The sequence below is a fragment of the Ursus maritimus genome, unplaced genomic scaffold, assembly GCF_017311325.1.
Source record: "Ursus maritimus isolate PB19 unplaced genomic scaffold, ASM1731132v1 scaffold_5, whole genome shotgun sequence".
NCBI classification, from domain to species: domain Eukaryota; kingdom Metazoa; phylum Chordata; class Mammalia; order Carnivora; family Ursidae; genus Ursus; species Ursus maritimus.
The window spans coordinates 142,083-166,880 of NW_024426663.1; the positions used below are offsets into that span (position 1 = coordinate 142,083).

The following is a 24,798-nucleotide window of genomic DNA, read 5'->3' on the forward strand; positions in this document are numbered from 1 at the left end:
ATTACATCGCAGAGGACTGGAAGGATGCCTGCGCTCCCGGCACGGTCCCCCCCGCTCGGCCCCCCCGTTCTGGCCCCGCCTCCCCCGCGCACCGCGCAGCGAGACAGCTGTGTTCAATCAGGAACCACTTACAACTCCAGACGGTTCCGAAGGGAAACTTCGGCGTGGAGCGCAGCCCCGCTCCGCTCCCTCTCCTCGCCCCGCCGCCCTGCTGCCTTCGGGAGCCCGCCCGAGCCTCTGGGGCGCCGGATCGTGCTGGGAGGCGCCCTCCGGCCGGGTAATGGGGGGCGGCGAAGCCCCGTAGGAGCGGCGAGGCGGCGCCGAGGGGGCAGCGCCCCGGGGCCGGGCGGTGGGCGCGCGCGGCGGGTCCCCGCGCCGGCTCGGCCGCAGCAGCTGCGAGCGCGCCCGGCCACCGAGCCTCCTGCGGCAAAGGCTCGTCGGCGAGAGGCGCGCGGGCCCTGCGCCTTCCAGGAGAGCCTGCGTCCTTCCTCGGGGCTTCCCCGCTGCCGTGGGTGAAAATGGCTGGCTAGGCTGCGATGCGCCCGCAGGGACCCAACGGTGGATCTCGAGCCTGGTGAGCCCAAGTCCGCAGCTCCGACACCCGGAGGAGGAGGAGCTCGGCTCTGAAAAGTGCAGTCATGAATTCTGGAGTTGCCATGAAACCTGGAACCGACTCGTCGGCCGAGCTGAGCGAGGTGAGCGCAGCTGAGGTCGGAGCTCTGGCTTCTTAGGCATTTGCTTTTGGACAGCCCCCCGCGGCCCTCCCGGTCGCCCCCAGCTCCTCGTGCTCCGGGCTGGAGGCGGCGCAATTAAAGATTAATAGATGCTTCTGGATCTTGTTTTAACTTGTAGTGCTACTCGGGAAATGACCTGAGCTGGCCTGATATTCGGTCTGAGACGAGCGTTTGCTCTCACCAGGGCGCCGGGGCGTTCTGCGCTGCGCGAGCCCGGGCTCCCGTCCCTTCCCAGCCCGGTCCCCCGGTTTGTGTGCTGCACTCCTCTTCGTAGCAGTCGGGGATCCCAAGCTAAGCCGCAGCCGATGGTAACTCATTTGGTGGGGCTGGGGAGCTCGGGGTTATGGAGTCTCCCACGTGCGATGCGTTTGGTCAAATTCGGCCCGGTGGTCTGTTGGCGGAGGTGAATGACCCGCGCTGGGGAGGGAAGTGGGGAGGAAGCGGATCAAAGCCGCTTAGAACTTTGTTTCCTGCCCCGGACTGGACTCCTGAGTCTTTGAGGCAAGCGCATTTGCAATTCCTGGCTCTCCCTGTACCAGACCCGCTAGAGTGCTGGAGACTAGCTCTTGAAACTAAAGCTACATCAAACGGCGTGCAAATATGTGAGCGGTAAGCTGCTCAAAGCCGCCTTTTTTGCTGACTTTAGGGGAGCCTCGGGCACATGCCCCCCCCGCCGCCCCCGGCTTTGAATGCCTGCAAAGTGGCGATGGGAAACCTACAAACCTGGGAGAGTGTGTGTGACTCGTGTCTACAGCAGGAGGCTTGGTGGCTGTGGGTTTTCCTCCTGGCACCATCACTGAGCTATTTATGGGGCAAAAGTAGAATAAATAGTCTGTGCTTCTTGAGTATGGCTGAAGAGAGGGAAGGGGAAGAAAAGGAGACGAGCGTAAGAACAGCCGGAAGGCAGATAGAGGTGATGTCAGATTACCAACCGTGAAGGGAAAATGAAAGGCTGGAGCCCTAGCTGGGGGGAGAGGGCTGGACATGGGAAGAGGTGGGGGTGTAGACAGAGGGAAACCCGAGCAGGTCTGCCGCTGGTATCCAGCAGGGAATGCAGTGGGCCCTGCCTGGTCTCTGTCTTGCTGCTGCCCTGTCCCTGCTCTGGGTTTGGAGAAGCATCGTGAGGTGTTGGTGAATGAGGTACAGGCATTTCCTAATCCTGGTGGCTTCCCCTGTCAGGTAGAAGGTGGGGAGAGGGCGTAATTTGAAAACAGGAGGTTAGGGGGAGAGGCAGGAAGACCTAAGTGATTTTTTTTTTTTTTTTTTTTGCCAATTTTACAAGCCAGGGAGATGTTCCACATCTAAAAATAGGACCTAGGACCCTGCTCCATGGCTCACACTATTTGAGAAGCCTGTGACTTGTAAGGTCACTTAAAAATCAAACACTTAAAGGTGTTTACCTTGCAGAGAGGTCCCCCCTCCCCCCCCAGTCCTTTATGTTGTTTACTTCCATGTGGCAGCTTTAACTCCCCACCACCTAGAGTGTGCTGTTTCGGTTGCCTTTGTTTTAAAAATGAACTCCAGGTTTGGGCTGAAGGTGGCCAGAATGGTGACTAGGGAAGAGGAGGTCTGGCCTGACTTGCGTGGTATTGGTGCAATCAGTGGGTGCATTAGATGAACTCAGAGTATCAATGAAACTCCGGTGGGAGGTTCTTTGCCTGGTTGTACCCACTCCTCGTGTGCTCCTTAGAAACTGTGGCTGAAGGAGAGCGTGGAGGGTGCTCTGGGGGCCTGCATTAGTTGGAGTGATAATATTTGAGCATTATAGGGTATAGTCTTGTCCCCGAGGAAGTAATTTTCTGGCCAGTCGTACCCTTTACCAAATTTTCTTTCCTTGTTCTCAGTGACTGCTCATCAGTTCTTCTTTCTGGCCTTCTTTCTAGGTTCGGTGATTTAGTTGGCCCTCTGTCCCCGCCCCCACTCCCAGGTTCCCTGCAGGTCGGGTAATTGCAGTAGACTGTAGGGTAGTTATTTTTAGTTCTTGGACATATTTTCAATGAGGATATGTGTAAGAATTTGTACGGCAACAGGGTGTGTGTGGTTCCTACTTGTGGACCCTAAATCTCAGGTCAGTGGATCGTGGTCAAGAGTCATAGGGTCGACCTTTTCTGTAATATCCCCGGATCTGAATACAATTCATTTGTACTTCTCGCAACTGGTCTTTGGTGTACAAGAGAGTTTCTTGTCACAGTAATTTTTCTTCTAAACACTGGTTTTGCTCTAATGTTTTGGGGACAAAGTTGCCATTCTCTTTTGATGGTTGGTTCCTCCTCACCTGGAAGCAGCGCTCGTAAAACCCCCAGGGGGCCCCTTTAGTACCATATCTCTTACTGCCCAGGAGCCTCAACACTGGAGGTCACCGTGGGGTCAGATTCAGCCTGTTGTTCACCAGGCGTTTCAGGGGCAGGAAAGGGCCCAGCCTCATCCTGGGTGTCAGAAACAAGAGGTGCCTCTCCTTGTTGTGGACTTGTGAGCTGACACCTTCTAGAGGGGCCCTCCAGCCACAGGAATCATTGACTGTTTGGCAGTAATGTTGGCACTGACTCCATAACAGCCTCAACACCGGTTTCTGGTTGTAATCTGCTGGTCCGGCTGGTGAGAGCAGCCAGCCTTGGTCACCTGCTGAGGTGCTGACCTCTGCTTCCGATGCTCCAGGAATGCTTGCATGGGGCGGGGAGATTTGGGTGTGAGGGATGCATGATTAGGGGATCTAGAGCTGGGTGTTGGGCGTGAGGTGTTTTACATGTGTGAGAACTTTTAGAAAAACAGGAAATTCGTGAGTGTGTCCCTTCTGTGTCTTTGGTTGCAACAATAGCTGTTTAAGATCCTGTGAGATGATTATAGGAGATGGTGAAATTGCTTCTACCTATGGGCATTCAAAACCTTTCTGTTGATCCATGACCACAAATGGCTTCTATCAAGTCTGAACACTTTAACCAGAGCAAACTAATCCTTAGCATTAACCACAGTAATGCAAAAGGAAAATCTGAGAAACAAGAATTGGCTAGTTTTTTTTTTCTTGGCTATTAGCTGTCCCTATCAGAGAATCAAAGGATGTTTTTCTTTTTCTAATGTGAGGTTAAGGAAGGACTCCAACACCAGCGAAATCAAAAGTCTTTAGAAAATCAAGTACAGGGTGCCTGGGTGGCTTAGTCAGTTAAGCATCTGCCTTCTGCTCAGGCCGTGGTCCCAGGGTCCTGGAATTGAGCCTGTTGAGCTCCCGTGGGGAGTCTGCTTCTCCCTCACCCCACCCCAGCTTGTGCTCTCTCTCACTCGCTCTCAAAATCTTCTAATAAAAAAAAAAATCAAGTACACTTTCAGCAGCACTACATTAAATTCTCCCGAACCTTGTCAAGGGAAGGCTCTTAATTCTTCTTCCTCGTTGCCATGGGTTTGTGGTTAGCACTTCATTCTGTTTGTCTTGGTAAAACCTGTGCGACTAGCATGTAGTATTAACTTTGCTTCACTATCACAATCACATCTCTTAGTTCTTAGAATCATTCAGATTTTGGGAGAAAGATCTCTTAGGGCACAGCTTTATCAAGGTATGATTGAATTCACTAATCTTTACAGAAGAGCAGTCTACTGGATCTGCCTGTCTGGTGGACAGCTAACTATGCAGCAAAATAAAAATTTATCTTTTAAGAGTTCTTTCCTGTTGATCATTAAAACCACTGGGGATTAAAAAACATTCAGAGTAATTTGAAGCAATCAACTTCTATTTTTTGTTTTTAAACATTAAACAAAGAACAAGTAAAATTCTGTCACTAATTTACTCAGAAACCTTAGTTGCCCCTGGAAATCCTACTTCCCTTACTCTTTCCTTATCTCTTTATTCAAAGCCGCCTTCCTGAGAGGATTCCACCTCCGAACGTAGGCTATAGAGGCAATTCTGAGTGCTTTCACCAGTAACTTGTGGGGTAGCTACGGAAGCCCCACATCTTCAATGATACGCTACGTAGATTTGTATGAGAGAAGGTTCTCTGCATGGGTGATCCTATGTGGCGGTCTCACAGGTGTATTTAGGCTTCCTCGTCGAGGTACAAAATACCAGAATTGGAAGGGCCTGGGAGATCACCTAGTGTTCCCACACCCCTTTATACTTCCTTATACTCCTTTGTGTTATAGAATCAGCTTCATGCTAATGAGTTGTTTAATGTCTCTCAGCCTAGACCATCAGCACCAGAAGGGCAGTGTGAAGACATGTCACAGAGTCTGGCACATAGTAGGTGTTCTCCAAATGTTTGAATGAATGAACACCTTGCCTCTTCTCTCCCTCTCCCTTTTCACATACAGGTATTTGAGGAACTGTTTTAAGTTCTTTGTCTGAAGCATTTTTTTGTTTTTGTTTTTTTTGGACTGTTTGTGGCTGTGTAACAGACTGCCCCCAAATTGAGAGGCTTAAAGAAATTTTATTTGTGCATGATTTTGCAATTTGGGGCAGAGCTCAGTGGGGGGGGGGGGACTTGTGTCTATGACTGGAGTTGGAAGATCCACTTCTAATGGCTTCATCACATGGCTGGCAAAGTGGTGCTGGCCGTGGACTGGGAGATCAGCTCTTCTCTTCCGCCTGGGCCTGTCTCTGCCTGCTTGGGTTTCCTCTCAACATGGCAGCTGGGTTCCAAGAGGGAAGAGGGGGCAGCTGGCAGTTCTTCTAAAATGTAGGATTAAAACTGGCACAGTGTCCCTTCTATGGGTCTGTTGGTTAGAAACAGCTATATGCTTATTAGCCCAGATGGAAGGTGGTGAAGAAATAGATCCCACCTCTCCAAGGGGGATCTAAAAAGAATTTACAACCATTTTTAATCTCCAGAGGCCACAAAACCCTGGTCTCTTAATTCTCGGTGCCTGGCAATAGTTCTGTTGTTTTGTCTCTTAGCTGTTAATTCAGTGGTTTTCCCAGCTATTGACCTGTGTCATCAAAAACCCTATGAGAGACATTTTGTTATGCCCATAACACAGGTGTGGCGATTGAGGCACAATGAGGTGAAAACACTAACCAAGGTTCTACAGACTATTAGTGGTGGAGTCAGGATTTGAGCCCAAGGAATCTTTCTCCCAGGCCCACCTTTTGTACGTGGCTTCCTTTCATCAGTTTCTCTTACAGCTCTCAGCTTTTGGTCACATGTTCCTAGGAGGGAGTATTCTATGTAAGACTCCTGTTTAACTTGATTTGTATTATAATCTCTATGCAATGCCCAGATAAATGTTTTTGATAAAAATGAAATGGATACGATTACAGGGATATGGTCCCTACCATCACCTTCAAGTGGCTGAGGAATCCAAGCATGGGGTTTTCGGAGCCCTGAAAGCAGATGGGTCAATAAGGAATAGGGTGACCCTCATCCGGAGAGCCCTCCCTTCTGTCCTTGCTGACCGCTGGGGAGATAGGTTGCACTGTGACCTCTGTCCCGCTGCCTGTGTGCTCAGAGGCATCCGAGTGGGTTAGCTCTACCACGTTTGAGGTGAGGTGCCAGAATGAGAATAAGACTTCCTCACAAGAACCAGCATTCTCCCACCCCTGCTGGTGGGGCTCTTGGCCCCTATTGCGGTGGGCTAAATCAGCACTGCGGGGCTGCAGAGGGCTGAGGCTGGTGAAGAAAGCCAGGGAACCCAGTGAAGCTGGCAGCCAGGGCTGCATGGCAAGGCAGCTGCTGGTGGTTAGGTCCCAAGGAAGCACGAGCTGAACGTGGCTATGAGGCCATGAATCTGACCCAGCTGGCCAGGGGAAGATCAAGTGTAGCTGGAACCAGGTGGTGGTCAAAGTAACAAGAGAAAGGAGAAATACATTACGAGAGGTAGAGGTTAGTCACAGACCAGGCAGATGATCGGGACTGAGGTGGCCACAGACGTGAAAGCAGAGGGAGAACCTTGATTCTGGGGACATGCTTTGTCTAATGGGGAAGTTGTAAAACAAATTCTGAGACTTCTTCATTTTAAGGAAGTACTTACAGGACTGTGGCTACCAGATTTGAGGTGCCAGAGCTTTGAGGGAGTGGGGGCACCCATCTAGGGTAGGGAATGTGATGGCAAGACTCAGGAAGGGAACTCAAGGGTGCTGCTTTCACCGTTGCCTGAAGCTCTTGTACCCAATGCAAGCCCTGGGGAACACTTCCTCCAAAATGAGACGGGAACTGGAAGGTAAAAGCTGCATTTATGGCAAAATTAAGAAGATGTTGATGAACAAAGAGTTCAGATTTAGGTTTTGATCCAAGGAACCAAATTTCAGAAAACTAAGATTGCATTTTAAATCTCTCGATTCTGGGAAAGAGTTTTGTATTGGTGGGATTGCAGAATCGGAAAAGCCAAACAAACAAACAAACAAACCCTCTCAAAGCTGATAATAGTTAGGATGTGCATTTTTACATCAGCGAGAGGGAATCTCAGGGCAGAGACAAATTTATATGCAATTATTTTCTCACCTCCCTGCCCCCCACTACGCCCAAATTCCTAGCATTGGTATCTTTCTTTCTTGAAAGAAACAAGGAGAGAATAACCTGGATTGCACAGATAAACAGAAGTTCAATTTGTAGAGTAAATATTTACTGGGACTATGGAGATATTCTCTTTCTAGCAAATGTCCCCTTTTTCTTGCTGAACAGAAATAGCCAAAATTAGTTTATGGGGGAAAGAGGACACCTTTTGAGAGGTTTGCATTACCATAAGGAGTGACTGCGGTTGTAAAGCGCTTTATAAATGCAAATCTTTTAAGATATTTCTTAAACTCAGCAAAGAAGTTAAACCAAGTCAAGTCTAGGAAAAACAAAAATCCTGCATTAGCAGCTGTTAATTCTATTTGCCATATAAGAAGCTCTAGGTTAGGGTTTGTTAACTTTGTAAATAATAAAAACCTGTCGGGCTGGGAAGATTGTGTGCTAAAAACTACTTGATGCTTTGGCAGGTGGGATATTTTGAGGCAGATCCCTTGTCATTATGGAACATATGGGGCCAGAGATGGAAATGCATCTTAAGCCAAAGGCTGTAGTATTTGATTACCTGAGAACAGAAAGTTTCACGAAACCTTGTGTGTGTGTGTGCGCGCGTGTGCTGCCAGTTAATGATTCCAGCTGGATTTGTTAAAAACAAACAAAAAACACTGAAGCAGTTGTCAAGGGAAGAATGCCAACATGGAAGGAGATTGCCTGGCAATTAGGAAAGCAGGGGAGTCCTCTGGTTGGTCGCATGGTGAGAGTGGGAGCAATCCCTTGTCCCTGTTTCCTGTGGGCTGTGCGGACTTGTCCACAGGATACGTTGCACCTTGCAACGACTCTTTGTCTGGGCCCCTCCCAGCCTCCCACGTTGGTTCCTTCCCTTACCTGTGTTCAGAACACTTAATATAATCATCCACAGCCTCCATGGGAGACCATGAGCTCTTTGCAGGCAGGGACAGAGGAAACCCATCCGTATCGCTAGCACCTAGACCATATGTGACATGGTAGGGCATCAACAAAACAGGTAGTTGTTTGGACCGTACTGCACTCGACATTATAGCCTGACAGATGTGTTGGATTGACCACTTCTGTTATTTTGGTTGAAGGGCACATTTGAGGGAGTTTAGCTTGGTCATTATTACCATAACTTACTCTCTATTTCCCATTTGTTTATTCATTCAACAAGTACTATGTGCCTTCCACATGCTAGGTGCTGTTCTTAGGTGTGGGGATACAGAAACAAAACCGATGAGAGTCCTTGTTCTGATGGACCCCTCATTCTAGAGGGAGGCAGACCATACACATGACAGATGTATGTCCAAGTGGTGATACGTGCTGAAAAGAGAAAATACACAGGGAATGAAGGAGAGAGGATGCTATTTGGGTGACCAGGGAAGACCTGTCTAGGGGGGTCTTTGGATTGAGACTGGAATGAAATGCGGGATAGAGCCATGCAAAGATGGGAGATGATCATTTCAGGCAGAGGTCAGATATGCATGGTGTGCTTAAGCAAGGAGGTGGTGTGACTGGGAGTGAAGCAAGCAAATGGAGGGTGGAAGGAGGTGATGTTTGAGACAAATAGTTCTGGCTAGATTACCTATATCTTCTAGGCTATGGAAAAGAATCTGGATTTCTCTGGAGTGTTTTGATATTCCTAAACTGATTTTTTTACATAGATATAGAAACATACATACATATACACACACATTTTTTAAAAAGATTTTATTTATTTGAGATAGTGAGAGAGCAGGAGCAGGGGAGGGGGTGGGGGGAGAGGCAGAGGGAGAGGGAGAAGTAGACTCCCCGCTGGGCAGGGATCCTGTTGTGGGGCTCGATCCCAGGACCCTGAAATTGTGACCTGAGCTGAAGACTGACACTTAACCAACTGCCACCCAGGCGACCCTATATAATAAATTTTAAATAATTAAATTTTGGGGCACCTGGGTGGCTCAGTCAAGCCTCCATCTCTTGATTTTTGGCTCAGGGCATGATCTCAGGGTTGTGAAATTAAGCTCTGAGCCTGCTTCGGATTCTCTCTCTCCTCTCCCTCTGCCCCTTCCCCCACTCATGCGCGAGTGCACAGATGCGCATGTGCTCTCTCTCAAATAAAATCTTTAAAAAAAAATTGTTTAAAGAATTGAGAGGCACAGACCTTGGCCATGAATGATTCGAGAACTGCCTTCCTTTGATGGGTGGTTCAGTGTTGATGGACGCTGATGTAGATGACTACAGGTGGGTTCTGAGTTAGGAAAACTGGGCTCCTCTTTCTACTGTCACTTGGACCAATTTCCTTCAACTATTTAGAATCATCGACTTTATTGTTAGAAAACTTAGTATCAGTTTATGGATTTATAACAAATGTAGCTCTAAGGAGCCTGGAATGCTGACACTTGTTTTCCTATTGAAAAGTTATTTAGTAGTCAGGTTATAACCAGAAAGTTGTCTGGTTAAGTGTGGAATTGGACAAAGAAGATGCTTCCATTGGGTGGTACCATTAAGCCATTCTTCGATATGAGTTTTCTCTTATCCAAACCATTTGCATAACTGATGAGGAAACTGAGGCCTGAATAAGACTGGCTAGGGGCAGAGGGGGAAGTATAGAACAGACTTTCTTCTTCTTCTTCTTCTTCTTTTAACCTTAACTCCAGGGATAATTTTTCCTCTTCTGCCTCAGCATCCTCTGTTTCTATGTCACAGGATTTGATTTAAAGTATGGCCCTTGGGGTGCCTGGGTGGCTCAGTCTATTAAGCATCTGACTCTTGCTTTCAGCTCCGGTCGTGATCTCAGGGTCCTGAGATTGAGCCCTGTGGCGGGCTCTGTGCTGAGGGTGGAACCTGCTTAAGGTTCTCTCCCTCAGGGTTCCTGGGTGGCGCAGTCGTGAAGCGTCTGCCTTCGGCTCAGGGCGTGATCCCGGCGTTCTGGGATCGAGCCGCACATCAGGGTTCCCCGCTAGGAGCCTGCTTCTTCCTCTCCCACTCCCCCTGCTTGTGTTCCTTCTCTCGCTGGCTGTCTCTCTCTGTCAAATAAATAAAATCTTTAAAAAAAAAAAAAAAAAAGATTCTCTCCCTCTACCCCCACTCTCCCCTGCATGTGCTCTCGCTTGCTCTCAAAATAAATAAAAATGTTTTTTAAAAGTATGCATCTTGTAATATTTTATAATTATCTTAAAAAGAAGCATAATTCTTTAGTAAGTCTTGTCTATATATGACATTACTAATTGCACTATTAAAATAATTAGAAGAATTTATATTTTGCTCTGATCTTTTGGGTATATTGTAGTAGTCTGCTCTCAGTGGGTTCTTACTGGCTGAGTTAGTTGGGGCTTAACAAGTCTTAAAAATCCAAAGGAGCAGTTGTGTTCTGTTTTGACAAAATAATGAGAGATGGGTGTACTCTTTGGCTGGTTTGCCAGCTGCTCTGTGTTGATGGTTGTATGACTTGGTCAACCTTACTGTCCTTTTTAAAAACTGCGGTAAGCTAACCCTAACTTCTGCTCGCCGTTTTAACCCCTTGTAAGTATGCAGAGCTGTGGCATTAGCACATTCACCTTGGGGTGCCTCCCTTGTCACGTCTCCAGCACCATCTCCTCTCCCCAGCGGAAACTCCGTACCCAGCAAACACTAACTCCCCATTTCTACTCCACCCCCCTCCTGGCAACCACTCTTTGACTCTATCTCTCTGTGAATCTGACTAATCTAGATACCTCACGTAAGTGTCATCATAAAATACTTTTGTGACTGGGTTATTTCCCTAGACATGATGTCTTCAAGGTTCATCAACACTGTAGCATGTGTCAGAGTTTTCTTCCTTTGTGAGGCTGATTTTTCCACTGTACGTATAAATCCTGTTTTGCTTATTCACCCATCAGTGCACACTTGGGTCGCCTCTAACTTTCGGCTGTTGGGAATAATGCTGCAACGAACATGGGTGTGCAATCATCTGAGCCCCTGCTTTCACTTTTTTTAGGTATACACCCAGAAGTGGAATTGCTAGACCATATAGTATTCTGTGTTTAAATTTTTGAGGACTTGCCTTCACATTTTCCATAGTGGCTGTTAAACTTTACATCACCCCACCAGCAGCGCACAAAGGTTCCAGTTCCGCCACATCCTTGCCAACACTTGTTCTTTTCAGTGTTGCTTTGCTTTTCACGTCCTAGCCATCCTCGTGGGTGTGAGGTGGTATCTCATCCTGGGTTCTATTTGCATTTTCCGAATGATTCCCAAGTGTCGAGGGTCTTCTGTGCTTATTGGCCATAGGGGTCTCTGGAGACATGCCTGTTGGAGTCCTTGCCCATTTTTTAATGAGCTGTTTGGGATTTTGTGTTGTTGCGCTGCAGGAGTTCTTCCTCTAGTTGGGATCTCCATTCCTTATCCCCTTTATCCTTTGTTCGGGTCTCATTTTCTTTGTGGTTGGGGCTTTGCAGGCACTTCTTGGTTTTTCCAGATGGAATAACAGTGTAAAATGAGGCAGAAGAATAAAACGCTTCCCCACAGAAAACAACAGGCTTTGCCCAGGCCAGGAGGCTCCTTCCTCCACGGTGACCAGGAAGAAGTGACTTCCGGGCACGTTGTGGGGCCAGCTCACACTTCACGGGCTGACGAGCAGCAGCTTTTCCTATGGACAAGCAAGGCGCTCGCCGGCGATGTTAGGCCTGCACCAGAACTACGAGTTTTGTGTTCATGGCGTTTGAAGAGTTACTTTGCTCCATGACATGCTGTGATTTCACAGTATTGAAAGAGGAGTTTTAGGAGAGGGTTTTAGCAAGAGGGGGCTGTGGAGAGTAGCCAAGAAGTCTGAGGCTGGCCTGTTAGATTAGATAACTGTTACTTTATTTCTTGGTGCTGTGAATCTAATCCTGGTTAAACCAAAATCTAATTTATTTTCATGCTTGATTGGGAGCCCTTTTGATTAAGTGTTTGGATGAGAGTAAGCGCCGTACAGGAGTGCTGGTGCTGGGGAGTGAGCCAGTCCAGGGGCTGCTGTGCCTGGACTGATGATTAAGAGAGTATTAATAGTGGGTAGGGGGAAAATAGGTGAGTTGGACCCCAAGACAGGAGGAATTTTTACTTCCAGCTTAGAGGGTAGATTTAAACTTAAATGTGGGATCCCTTCATTTCAGGATGCCTTGATGTATTGGGGGGCAGAAAGCGGTATGCCTTCTGCTATGACTGATAGTGACTTCCAAGACTGGTTTTTCATTTGGGGCTTCTGAGTTGCTTATGAAAATGCCGTCTGGACACATGCGATTACTGCCAAAGAAAATGTGTGATGCTGAGAAAGCTGCCTTCAGACCCTTTAATTCCCGAAGTGTGAAAGAGGGGGCATCTCTCTTACTCTCTTACATTAAAGTGTCCCCAGCCAGCAATGAAGACATCAGGGGTTGGGGAAATATGTCCAATGACCAGGAAAGGCTCTGGTTTCTTGGCCCCCTTTTTACTAACTTCTTTACTGGGTCAGGTTACTTGATCAATCACCTCAGCCTGGCGTGTAAAACTATAGTGTGGTAAAGGTGTGCGCTCCGAAATCCTAGCTCTGCCACTTCCTAGCTAGGTGGTCTGGGGGCCGTTGCTTTTCTGGGCTGCACATTCCCTGTTATAGAATGGTGATATTATAAGAGTGTCATCCACCTTCGATGAACGTCGTGAAGGCCAGTGAAATAATCCCTGTAGTGCGCTTATCGAAGTGTCTGGTAAATACTATTCTTCAGCTCTTGCTGCTGCCATAATAACCCAACTACCGTGTTATTGTTCTGCTATATAAAGCTCCTTGCTGCAGGGACAGTGCCAAGCAGAACAGGAGCCCTTTATAAACAACATCAGGAGCTGCGCTTGTAAGCACTGAAATAACGTAAAAGAAGTTCTTGAGTGTAGATAAATAAGTCATGAAGAAAATATCCAGGAATCCGGAGAGTCGTACAGCCTCCTGTTTTCTTCTCTGGACCTTAATGCCAAAAACTCACTATGAGGGAAACTGTTCTTCCAAATATTGGCAAGTCTTCGAAAAAAAGAAAGGTGGCTCATTTCTTTTTTTGAATTAGTGGAGCCAGAATGTTAATGAGCTCACAAATGGCTGGCAACACTAATTGCTTTTTAAATGTTACTCTTTTGGTTTATTATCTTTTGTTAATTTTGTTTTAATTTTGTCTGGGCTGTCATGTCTTCAGTCCCTCGTGTGCCTGGGAACTGCCCTTAGGAGAACCACACGGGGTGATGGTGGAATGTGGGAGTGGGGAGGCAGTCAGGCCACTCCCTCCCATGCCCGGAATGAAGATGTGTTGCAGAGAAACAGACCGTGCTCCTGTATTGCGTAACTACTTATTTCATGAAGATTAGGCTTTATCAGTGATGCATACTTTGTGAATTCCCTTACAAGTTTTGATCTGTTAACTGTGGGGAGATAGCAGCAGTGCCCGTGAGAGCTTTGCTTGGGTTAGCAACGGCTCGGGAGGAGGCCCATTTGCACGAGGTGAGAGAGGGGCCTCGGTAGATGGGTTTGAGAGAGCTGGAGCCTGCCCCAAGCAGGAAAGGCCACTCTGGTAGTGCTTGTGGCTGACTTTTTCATTTGAATGAAGGTTTTTGTTTTTGTTCTAAGTGTCTTGATTGAGGTTTTGTCTACTGGTCAGAAAAGAGGAAGTGGTAGAAAAATCTCTCTCATGTTTTGAAGTTGTTAGGTTTGGTCCTTTGCTGAAGAGCGTATACCTGAGGGCAATAGGAAGGAGATGGACAGGAGTCTAGACCTAAGTGAGCCTGAGGCTCTAAGCCTCACCTGGTGGTGGTGACGTTTTGGAGGCCCCGTACTCCACCTCTGCAGACGCCTGCGGGGTGTTACCCACTCCCGGGGCTGAAACTCCGTCTCCGGGTGAGCAGCCTGACACGTGTACGTCTGACGGCGTGCATATCCAACGGGGAAGCAGGAGCACAGGTCTCCTGTAGTACAAAACGTCCTGCTCTTGGAACGGAATCGCACACTAGTCCTCTTCCTGCAGTACTTTTCCTTCCGTGGGGACCGCAGCTCATCTTCAATGCTACAACGTGTCACCTTCTTCAGGAGGCCTTTCTCAACTTCCGGTCAGTGCTTGCTAAGTACCCGGTGCCGTCTGGGGGCACTGCTCATGCCACTGACCTCCCCCAGCTCTCTAGCATACGCTGATTTATGTATTTCTGTCTCAGAAGCTTACCTGGTGGAAGGTGGCCCGTGGCCAGAAAAAGGCTTTTTTCTCAGAGCACAGTCTGTCAGTATGGCTGACAAGATACATGACAGTTAATAATCATGGAAAGCACTTAAAAAAACAAACAAACAAACAAACAAAAACGCAGGGGTCCCTGGGTGGCTCAGTTGGTTAAGCATCTGCCTTCAGCTCAGGTCATGATCCCAGGGTCCTGGGATGGAGTCCTGTGTCGTCTCCCTGCTCCACGGGGAGCCTGCTTCTCCCTCTGCCCCTTCTCCCACTTGTTCTCTCAGTCTCTCTCTCAAATAAATAAATAAAATGTTTTTTTAAAAAAAAACAAAACCCAAAACTAAGAGGTAGAAAAAATGCACAAAGGGCAACTACTTATATACGAGCTAGCTAGGGGTGTAAGCCCCACGATCCACGCCCAGTTCCCCGTCCCTGCAGATGGATCCTGGCTATACCTCCCTTCTGTCTTGTCCTGAAGGCCAGCCCTGGGCTTGCTTTCACGGGCCCGCCCAGTACGACTGGGGCTGGAGAGATGTGCTTCCATCTGTGTCTCATGGGAGTATCAGAGCCTGGCTCGGTGTTCTCTCTTAGGATGAGAGATCAGAGTGGAGGCTGACTGGAGATAGGCTCCAGGCCTGGGGTGGTAGCAGTATCTCTAGGAGCTGGAATTAGATTATGTTATTGTATTAGAAATGATAAATGAGGAGGAGGACAATACTAAGATTTTGTTGAAATACTTCGAGTGAAGCAATTACTTCCTTTTCATCTGGCAAGTATTTTTTCCCTTTATGCATATCAAAGTCTAAATCTAAAATTCCTAAAATATGCCACTTTCAGTACAAGAAAACTTATGTTCAAAAGCATCCCATTAGAAATTACTGCTGTCCATTGATACTGCAATTAACCTAAAGTAAAATTGTAGCACTCACAAGAATGTTTAACCTAATGCCTCTAACCTTATCAAGGTTTTTTTTCCAAATTAGAAATGAGTATGTGGTGTTTAAGGATGAGGATGTGGAGGATAATTCCATATATAATTGTGTCCCACATGCAAAAAGACATCCTTTCTTACAAAGGTAGGGAAGTCCTGCAATTAGCCTTCTGTATTCATTTGCAAGTGACAGAAATATGTTAATTGCTTTTCTTGGGTGAATGATTCTTAATCTGGTGGGAAGGATAAAGATTTCAATTCATTTCACTAATTTAAAAAATATCCGTATTCGTAGGTTCCTCTGCGGAGCTAATGAGGCATTCCAGTGAGGTCTGGGTTACTGGGTAGATTTCACTGAAGATGTGGCATTGTGTGTTCCTCAGTGGTAGAATGAAGTCTTCATCAGAGCAGTCAGCAGCTGGTGCTCTGGTGACTCAGAGCCCTGACCCACTGGTGCTGACATGGGTTGAATGGGAAGATTGGCATGTATGTATTATGCCTTGAAATGGTGAGGCTGGGGCAGTATCTTATAAACACGTCTTAGCCCAGCAGTTGGAATTGGGAAGTTAATATGATCAGTTACATAGAAAGTTCTAAGGTTTATGATAAGAAATTGACCTTTTCATTGTTCTTCAGACTGTCAGAGGGTCCAGGTAAAGACTGATGGCCTTTCTCACCTTTAATTCACCAAGTAAATTGAAGGAAAAAATTTAAGTTGCTTTTTATTTTATTTTATTTTTTTCTAGTAATCTCTCCACCTAACATGGGGCTCAAACTCATGACCCCAAGACCAAGAGTTGCATGCTGTACTGACTAAGCCAGCTAGGCTCCCCTCAATTGTTCGTTTGTTTGTTATAAATACTCGAACAGCAACTCTTTCTGCCCACGGGCTCCTGTCCCTGTGCTTTAATAAAACCACCTATTTATGCACCAAAAAACCCGCAAAAACCAAAGATAAAAAAAAAATAATAACATTAATAGGAAGAGGCCAGCTTAAGAAAAAAGACGTTAGGTTGTAAATTTGTGGACCGCATAAACCAGACTGTACGGTGGTAAAAATGAAGGGAGTTTCATACAGGGTTGAGGAGTAGCCCTCAAAAGTGCGAAGCACTTTGCATACATTTTTTTAGGTCCTTTCCTAGCTTAAAACTCTTCATTTCAGGGTATCCAACCCCTCAGCCCCTGGTGACCTCTCACCCTTACATCCTAGCCTCCAGCCAACTCAACTTCTAGCATCTTAAGGGGCCTGACTGCATTGGCCTCAGAACTTCACATCTGCTGTTCCTACACTATCCAAATCCTCAGCCGTTACGTATCTACGTTCTGTGTGTTTCCTCTCCTAGGACTTAGTTTAAGTGTGTGTTCTCTTCGAAGTCTTTCCCAATACTCCCACTGTGGTCCAGATGCTCTGCTGTCCCCCGTGCTCCGGTGGCATCAGCCATTTCTGCCCTAGAGCACTTCATACTCTACACAGGCCTGTGGACTTGGGATTTCCTACCAGAGTGGCTGCTGTTGACCACTGACCACAAGCACCTGCATAGAGCCTAGCCTTCCACATTCCCTTCTAGAGTGAATGACCTTAATTTAAACCTTGCAACAGCCCCGTGATAGGATAAAGGTCCTAGCTTTAGGGGCATTTCGTAGTGAGGGAATGGAAGCTCAGACAGATGAAGGGTCTTGCCCAAGGTCCTACATCTAGTAGGCGGCTGGGCCAAATTTAAACTGGGGTCTGATTCCAGAAGTCCCTGCTGTGTGCGCAGTGCCTACAGCCTTCTCGGATCACGTGGTCATGGCCTCTAGATGGGGATCTGTAGGATCTGGGGCTGGTGTGTTGATGGGTTGCAGGAAAGGAGGGGTATTCCGGATGAGTTCCAGGTTTCTGAGAGGAGTATGCTGATAGGTGAGATTGGAGATTTCATGGAAAATCTAATTCGTAGGGAATGATGAGTCTCGATTTGGGCATGCTGAATTTGAGATGCATTTTGGTCCTCAAAGTGAAAATGTGCAGTAGGCTGTGGGATAATGCTCAAAAATTGGTCAGGATTTGGGAATCTTTGGCCTTCATGGCTGTTTGCTCCCAGTGCACAGGAGCTGATGTGTGCTCTGTTCCAGCCACTCCCTCACAGAGTGAAGCAATCAGGTACTGTGTGTATTCAAATGCAGCTCAAAGAACTGTGGTCTCTGCCTTTTAGCATGTTGTGTATATAATATACACATTGCTGAAGGTTCAGAATTGGCATTGTAATTGAGATAAGTTGTGTTTTTTAAGTTATGGTTCTTTACTTTTTTTAAAGAAAAATCTGATAAGCTTATCACACATCGTGAGCGTTTCTGCCTTTGATCATTCCTTAAAGGGCAGGGTAAGGATTGAGTAAGGGGCATGTTGGTATGATCCTAAAAGTAACGCATGTACACACTAAGCTTGGAAAACACAGGAGTAAACAAAAAGTCTTATACGGTCCGATAACATTTTGGTATGTTCTTTTAGTAATAGTTCTTTAAATTTTAAAAATCTAAATTCTTTTTATTTTCTTTTGAAACAACTCGAATTTTAATAACTCTAACATATTTTATGGTATATGAGATGGACTATTAACTATTGAATAAATACTTAGGTTTTCACTCTTTGTTCCTACAGGTAATGTCTCAACACAGTTTTGTGTTTTCTTCTATCTTTAAGGCAGGCGGAGGGAGAAAGAGCGAGACTGAGAGGGAGAAAATGTGTGTAAATGAAGAAACGGAGTAGTATATTGTGCAGAGTTGGTGTGTGATGTTAAGAAAAAACAATAATAATCCCAAGACTAAAAAGCTCATTTAAAAAAAAACCCACACATGGGCTGTAATAAATTGGGACCATCTGTTGTTCTATCTCGGCCTGCTTACTTCGTTTTCTGCCTGTTGCTTATTTAAGAATGCCTTTACAATGGCGACGGAGCCCTGCCCGGTGTCAGGTGGCACCAGGGACGGAGTGCAGAGAGGCCAGCAAGGCTGGGCTGCAGGTCTGCAGCCAGCCTGGGTTGCTGCACCGTTCCCCACGACTACCCTCTGGGGTCAGCATAACTGCGGCCATGGTGGCCTTGACATTCCGATCCGTGGGGGTGTGGGATGGGGGTTTTGGGGGGTTAGGGAGTGAACATGCCTTTTTTTTTTTTTTAACCACCACATGAAGCCAATTTTAAGAATGGTGTTTTTAAAGAGCGTATTTCACGCACACTTCTAAGAAAGTATTACTTCCTTCTTCTGCGTATGTTGATACTAACCTGTTTCTGCACAATCTCATACTAACCTGTTGTTGCAAAGTCTTCTGCAAGTCAGTCTGTGTGTAGAATGCTTAATCCCTGGGGTTCCCATGGAGTCCTTTTTAATTATAGGGGCTGCTGAAATTTATTTTCTGGCCGAAGAGTGTTACCATTATGAATTGCTAGTGTTTCTCTGTCTTAATGGTGACTTCCTATAAATAACAAAATTATTACTTGGAAATCCCTCAAGTTGAACTGTGTTGCTAAGTACCAGTCTACATTTAAAAGCTTTATTCAATTTTTGTTTAAAGCGGGTATGACCAAAATGCTCGTCCAGAGCAACATCTAACCTCCGGGTTTGTCAAACTCTTGGGATCAGGGTAACTTTTTTCCCCGGAGTAAATATTTTTGTAGCCTGCTTTGTAGCTTTGTAGCTTCAGGTTTTGCTTTTTTGGGGTTTATTGTCATTGTTTTTCTTTTAAGGAGTTCATACCGTATGGCCTGCCCTGGATGACCTGTCTGGAGGCTTCGGTTGATAGGATGGTCTCAGGGCTTTGCTGCTTTGAAGGAAGTGAAGGGAAGGCCACAAACTGCAATTGGCCTTGCTTTCCTCTGCAGAGAGCCAACCTGGGAATATAGGCAGGGTGCAAGGAGGTGTCAGAGCCTGGTTTCCTGCCCAGAAATGTCACTGAATGCAAACATTTTCTCAAGCATAAGAGAGAACATTCATGCAGAGGTAAGTATGAAAATAGAGCTGATTGTGGGAACTTGGATGATGAAGGCCTTCATACTTGGTGATTCCAATAGCCCAGGAGTAGGCCCATCAAAGGATTATAGTAGAAACTTAATGACTGGGAGTGTTTTCAGAGTGCTAGTCTGGCTTCCATTTCATTAGCTCTCGAGGTATCTTTAGTCAAAATGAAATGATCCCGGCTTACGACAGACGCTTCTCTATTGGTTTCCCTCTTTCCTGGAAGGAAGCTGGTTTGTTAAGAATTGCCATTTGTAGCAAGGCAGAGGAAGGAACTGACCAGTTTCTAATCCTGGAATCTGATTTATGCTTGGCCGTAACTGCTACTACACATTGGAATAAGCATCCCAGCCATCCTAGGAAGTAGGTGCTGTCTGATAGCATGACTGAAGTAAGTCCCTCCGTGTCACTCATCCGTGACTTCCCCGAAGTCTCCCACCCTGCTTCATATGGCTGGTGGGTGTACAATGTTCAGCAACTTGTGTGTGCTGGAGAAGCCGGCATTTCTCTGTGGAAAAGTAAAACTCTGTCTTCCTCTGTATGTCAGTGGTACAAGTAAACCTGAGAGCAGCCCATAAGTAGTGGAATTTAGGGGCATAACAAGATAGACAGAATTGGGAGGATGAAGAAAGGAAACTGGGAACAGAGCATATTTCATGGAGGAAGGTTTTATTAACCTATCCGCCCTTGATATTACTGTGTTTCTTTCATCACCCGGTTTATTATGGATGAGGAGATTCCTGATATTTATTACTATGGCCATTTGCATAGTGTTAGTTGCATTTCTTAATCCGAATTCATCATGAAAATGCCCTTCTCTGGTCCAGTTGCCCGAACGTGGCACCACCACATGCCTACTCTCATCGCTTTTCCAAAAATCCTATTGCATTTAATCTTGACACGTGCATGTGAAGTGCTTTAAAATGTATGGCCTCATCCTACATCTCGTGCTGGTTTTCCTGCCCTACAAGTTTGTAAGCCCCTTCAGTGGCTTGAGATGTCTGATACTTTGTGTTCTTCTGCCGACCTTCTGTAACCCCTAACACAACATGGGAAAGAAGACCCAATTGGGAGAGACTACATGTGGAAGGCATGACTCCGAAGAGAGGACAGAATCCTGACTCTCAGCTTTATATAAGCTGCCCCAGATCTCGTTGCTCATCACAGGGTGATGAAGGCAGCTTTTAGAAAACCCTGAGCAAGTGGGGCATCTCTGCTCCCCTTATGGATTGTGCCGTAGCTAATAATGGAACTTTGCCAGAAGGGGAAAAGGACACACAGTCATGGCATTCCTCCTGTTTGCTAGGGACGATGCATTAGTTCAGTCTTTGGTAATGAGTCACTTTCCTGCTCTGGAGGAAATGCTGCTTTTCTTTAAACTCCAAAAAGTTTGTCCAATGTCATTGTCAGCCTCTCAGGAACTATTCTTTTTTTTTTTTTTTTTTTAAAGATTGATTTATTCGACAGGGAACACAAGCAGGGGGAGTGGGAGAGAAAGAAGCAGGCTCATAGCGGAAGAGCCTGATGTGGGGCTCGATCCCATAACGCCGGGATCACGCCCTGAGCCGAAGGCAGACGCTTAACCGCTGTGCCACCCAGGAACTATTCTGATAAATACAGTAGTTTCTTTTATTCTCTATTATCATGGGACTGATAGTTCTTTCTCCTTAGTTCATTAACGTTTTCACGTTGGTGATATAGTAATGGTAACTTCTTCATTGCTCACCCCATTTCTACAGTCCCTGTTGCTGGCAGCCCCAAGAATCAGCAGCCGTCCTGTCAACATTATTACATTTTTGTGATTCTGTGCTGCCTCCTCACACGGTAGTCAGTGGTTTTATTAGCTTGAGATTGAAAATTCAAATGAATAAAGGACAACAAAGTAAAAGAAACCTAGTCAGATATGATAGGAGAGTAATGTCCCTTAATTCATTCACTGAAGTGTTTCCTTGCAATCCCTGCATTATCGTATTCATTTTTAAAGAATAATTACTGTGTTTTGTTGGGAGTATGGGCTCATAAATTCCAAGAGGCTAATTATATTTTGTTACTTGTGTTGCTAGAATTCTAATAAGCTTATTCCTATTTCTAGTCTAGCTGTTGGAAAAGAGACCATACCCTAAAGTGAACAAGTGTATTCTGGTAATTAGAAATTACTGAGAAAGAAATAATGCTATTTTGTCATTAGAAGAGTTTTCTAATACTTGGTCATGATGAAAGCAGTGTGGTAGAGCCTGATATTAAATTGAAGAAGGAAATCAGATTGCATCTTTTATTCTTTATGTGACTGTCTGGGAAAAGGGGAGGAATTAAGCAAGGGCATATTAACTTGATTATACTTGTAGATTCTTAGATTTAAGGAAAAAAAATCCATGGTATTTATACAGATGATGGAGGCTCTCTAAAAGTTACTAGCAGAACAAAGATGGCGGTACCACCAGGCTTCCAGGATTCGAGGTGATAATGTTGGCTCACATTTGAGTGCTTACGATGTGCCTGGGAAGATGAGAAACTTGAGACCAAGGTGAAATAACTTGCCCAAGGTTGCAGAGTAAGTGACAAGCCCTGGATAGCTGAACCCATACTTAGTTTCCTTAGGTGAAACCGAAAAAAAATCAAGAAAAGGATAAAATACACATAAGCTAAAGCTAGTCAAGCTCCAATTTTCAATGCAAAACACTGAGTTAAAGTGAGTATATTCAATTAATTCTCTTTGATGATGCAAAGATTCTTACTTGCTTGAATTTCTGTTAAGGTAACCAACTGTGTCCTAAGAACCCTTTTTCTCTTTCTGTTCTGTTTTCTTTATAAGCTAGGCGTCCCGCCTGTGGGTAACGTCTGCCTTCCCTTTAACATTGGAGCCTGGAGACATCATTGCGTACACAATGCTTGGCACTTATCTAGTATTTTGTGAGTCCAGCGTTCTGGGTGGCTGGTAAGAAGAGATAACAACTATGCCATTGTTAGTGATGGGGAAACCGAGTCAAGGAAAAGCAAAATATTTCTTGCTATAGGAATCCACAGTGGCCAAGTCAGTAGCATTACATCCTTCTGAGTCCGTGCTTGGAAATGTAAACAAAGACCTCTCAGATAAAAATATTTCCTTCTCTTAAACTTGCTTGATCATTTAAGGGTCCAATTCCAAATAGTCCTGCTGCAATCACTGACTTGATTAAATTGCTTAGCTAAGCTAGACTACTTGATCGAAAATTTAATGAAGCAAATATTTTTGTCCTTGTCTCAGCAAACTTAATTTTCTTCAAGGAGGGATTAAAATTTTAAGCCCATCTATGCCAACGTTTTACTTGTAGATTTGTTTAGTTTTTGCAGGGAAATTTAAGAGGTAAAGTGAAAGAGTTGTCTTTGTGTCCAAGGCTTTTCTTAGCACCTATGTTGGTAGCCCTTTAATTGAAAGAGCAAAGACCTCCCGGGCTGCATGGAAGACCACACGCGTGGGAGTTAGTGGGGAGCCCCGGTCACATGCGGTTTGATATTGGATTTTCCCTCTTTCCGCTTCTTGAGTGGAGGCCTTGTCCCCATTTTCTCTGCTTCATCTAGTAAGCCAAAGGGTTAAACTAGGCCTGTATCAGAAAACATGAGGCATTTCTATATCCCATTATAGGGATTCATAAAGTGAATCAGAGAGATGGGGGAGGGGAGGATGACGTGAACATTTTGGGAGCCTGAAATTTTTATTCTGTAAGAGGTCAGTCCCTGGGGACTGGAGTGCTTGTTTTTCTTTATCCTTTGTTTTGTACGATTCTCCTTTTTCATGACACTCGGAATGAATTTGATGTGTCACCATGGTAGATCTTGGACTTCTATCAGTGAAAGACTGAGCCTGGCCCCTCAAATCAACACTTATGCACGGGGCCCCCCTCCCCCCTCATTCTGTTGCACTTATCTTAAGTGAACGCCTCGTGGGCTGGGACATCCAGACACCCATGACCTAAAGGTGAAGAGCCCTATTATCTGTTACTGACTCTTAGAATGATTACCTTTGTGAACCACTTTGCTAATTTGGGAAGGGATACATTGAAATGGCTGAAGGAATCCGTTTTTATTCTATTCTGATTAAGTCATAAACAGATTTTTTTTTCTTTCCTATGCAGAAGTGATGAAAGCAATCTAGGTCGAGCTCCTTGAGGTGCCTTTTCTTATTTAGCACCCTAAATCTCGTCTTGAACAGAAAGAAGCAGATTTTGTCAAACTGCCCTGCTGCTCCCATCTCTCGCCTTGAAACATCCTCTTATGCTCTCTTGCTTCTGTAGTTAAGCTTCTCATACCCTGTATGTGTAAATATTTCGAAAATGTAATTGCACTTAAGACAAAATAAGTAGTTAGGCTTTGGCACTGAGCTCCTTGTCCTTTGGGGCCCTATCTCTGGACTCAGTGTTGCAGTGGTGAAAGAGAAACACAAGCAGGCTGTCGCTGGGTACTCTCACTACCCTGCTAGTAATCATCTTTACTGCCACACGTGTCTCCTGATTGCCGCTCTGACATTTCCACGCAAATTACCAAGGGCAGCTGAACTAGATAAATTAGGCCCTTTCTGACCCAATAACAAACCATTGACATTTTGGCAGTGCTAAACTTATTAACAGTATTAGCCAGGAGTCCTGCTTTTAGCAGAGCTCCATCCTGGGCATGTGACTTGGGTTGGGGAAGATAAAGACCTTACCACTCCTAATTAGCAAGTGTAATAAATGGCAAACAGTTTGTGGGAGTCCCCGAATAATATTAATCAGATTTAGAAAGTGAATACCATTTAATAATTTGTTTCAGTGTCAATGTGAAAAAACACACCATTCTAAAGATGTGGAGGAAACGCGGGGGGGGGGGTTGTTTTGTTTTGTTTGTTGGTGTGTTATTGCGGTGGTTAAATTCGAGAGCTAGGTGTTAACCACGTTTGTCATTCAGGCCTTCAGAAGGTGGATGGCTAGGAGTGTGAAGGCCTCTGGTGCCCTGCAGGAGAGCCTGTTGGAGGCAAAGAGCCCAGTCCCCACCTGGAGAGAGCTCTTCCAGCTCGGATGCCAGGAAAGGAACCTGCCCCCTGGCGTTCCCTGGGTTTCTGTAATCAGGGAATGATTATGCATTGTCTCCCTCCAGCTTGCAAAGCTGGTCTGACTTTTGTTTCTTCATCCCTGGCTTCTCTTTCAAACCTCAGCCACCCTAGGGCCTTGCTCTTTCTACTGCTACCTTCCCTGTTTGTCATTTTTGCTGCCATTTTCTTTTTGTTCTCCTTGGTCCCCGTTGCTTCTTCCCTGCATTCCTTTGAGAAGCAAGTCTGGCCTGTGCAGATAACAGCAGCCAATGTTAATATTCCTGTCTCTGTGTTGTCTGCGAACCAATCAGGATACCAGTGGGTAAAATCGTTAGCTTCTCCAAGCTGCTCTGTCTTAGCTGATGTTTCTCTCCCCTTGAGCCCATGTTGGGACCCATTCTAGAAGTCAGTTAGAACTAGTTCCCAGATAACTAAAGATTAGTATATGATTGGCTCAGTTGGTTAAGCATCTGACTTCCGCTCAGGT

General features: G+C 45.8%; 1 protein-coding gene across 1 annotated transcript in view; it reads left to right on the forward strand.

The window, feature by feature from the left end:
* Positions 1-390: 390 nt before the first annotated feature.
* The window catches only part of MCC (MCC regulator of WNT signaling pathway), a 246,686-nt gene continuing 222,278 nt past the window's right edge, over positions 391-24,798 (forward strand). The window contains exon 1 of the mRNA XM_008704936.2: positions 391-695. Within this exon, the coding sequence (XP_008703158.1) occupies positions 639-695 (57 nt within the window). The 5' untranslated portion in view covers positions 391-638. The remainder of the gene's footprint in view (positions 696-24,798) is intronic.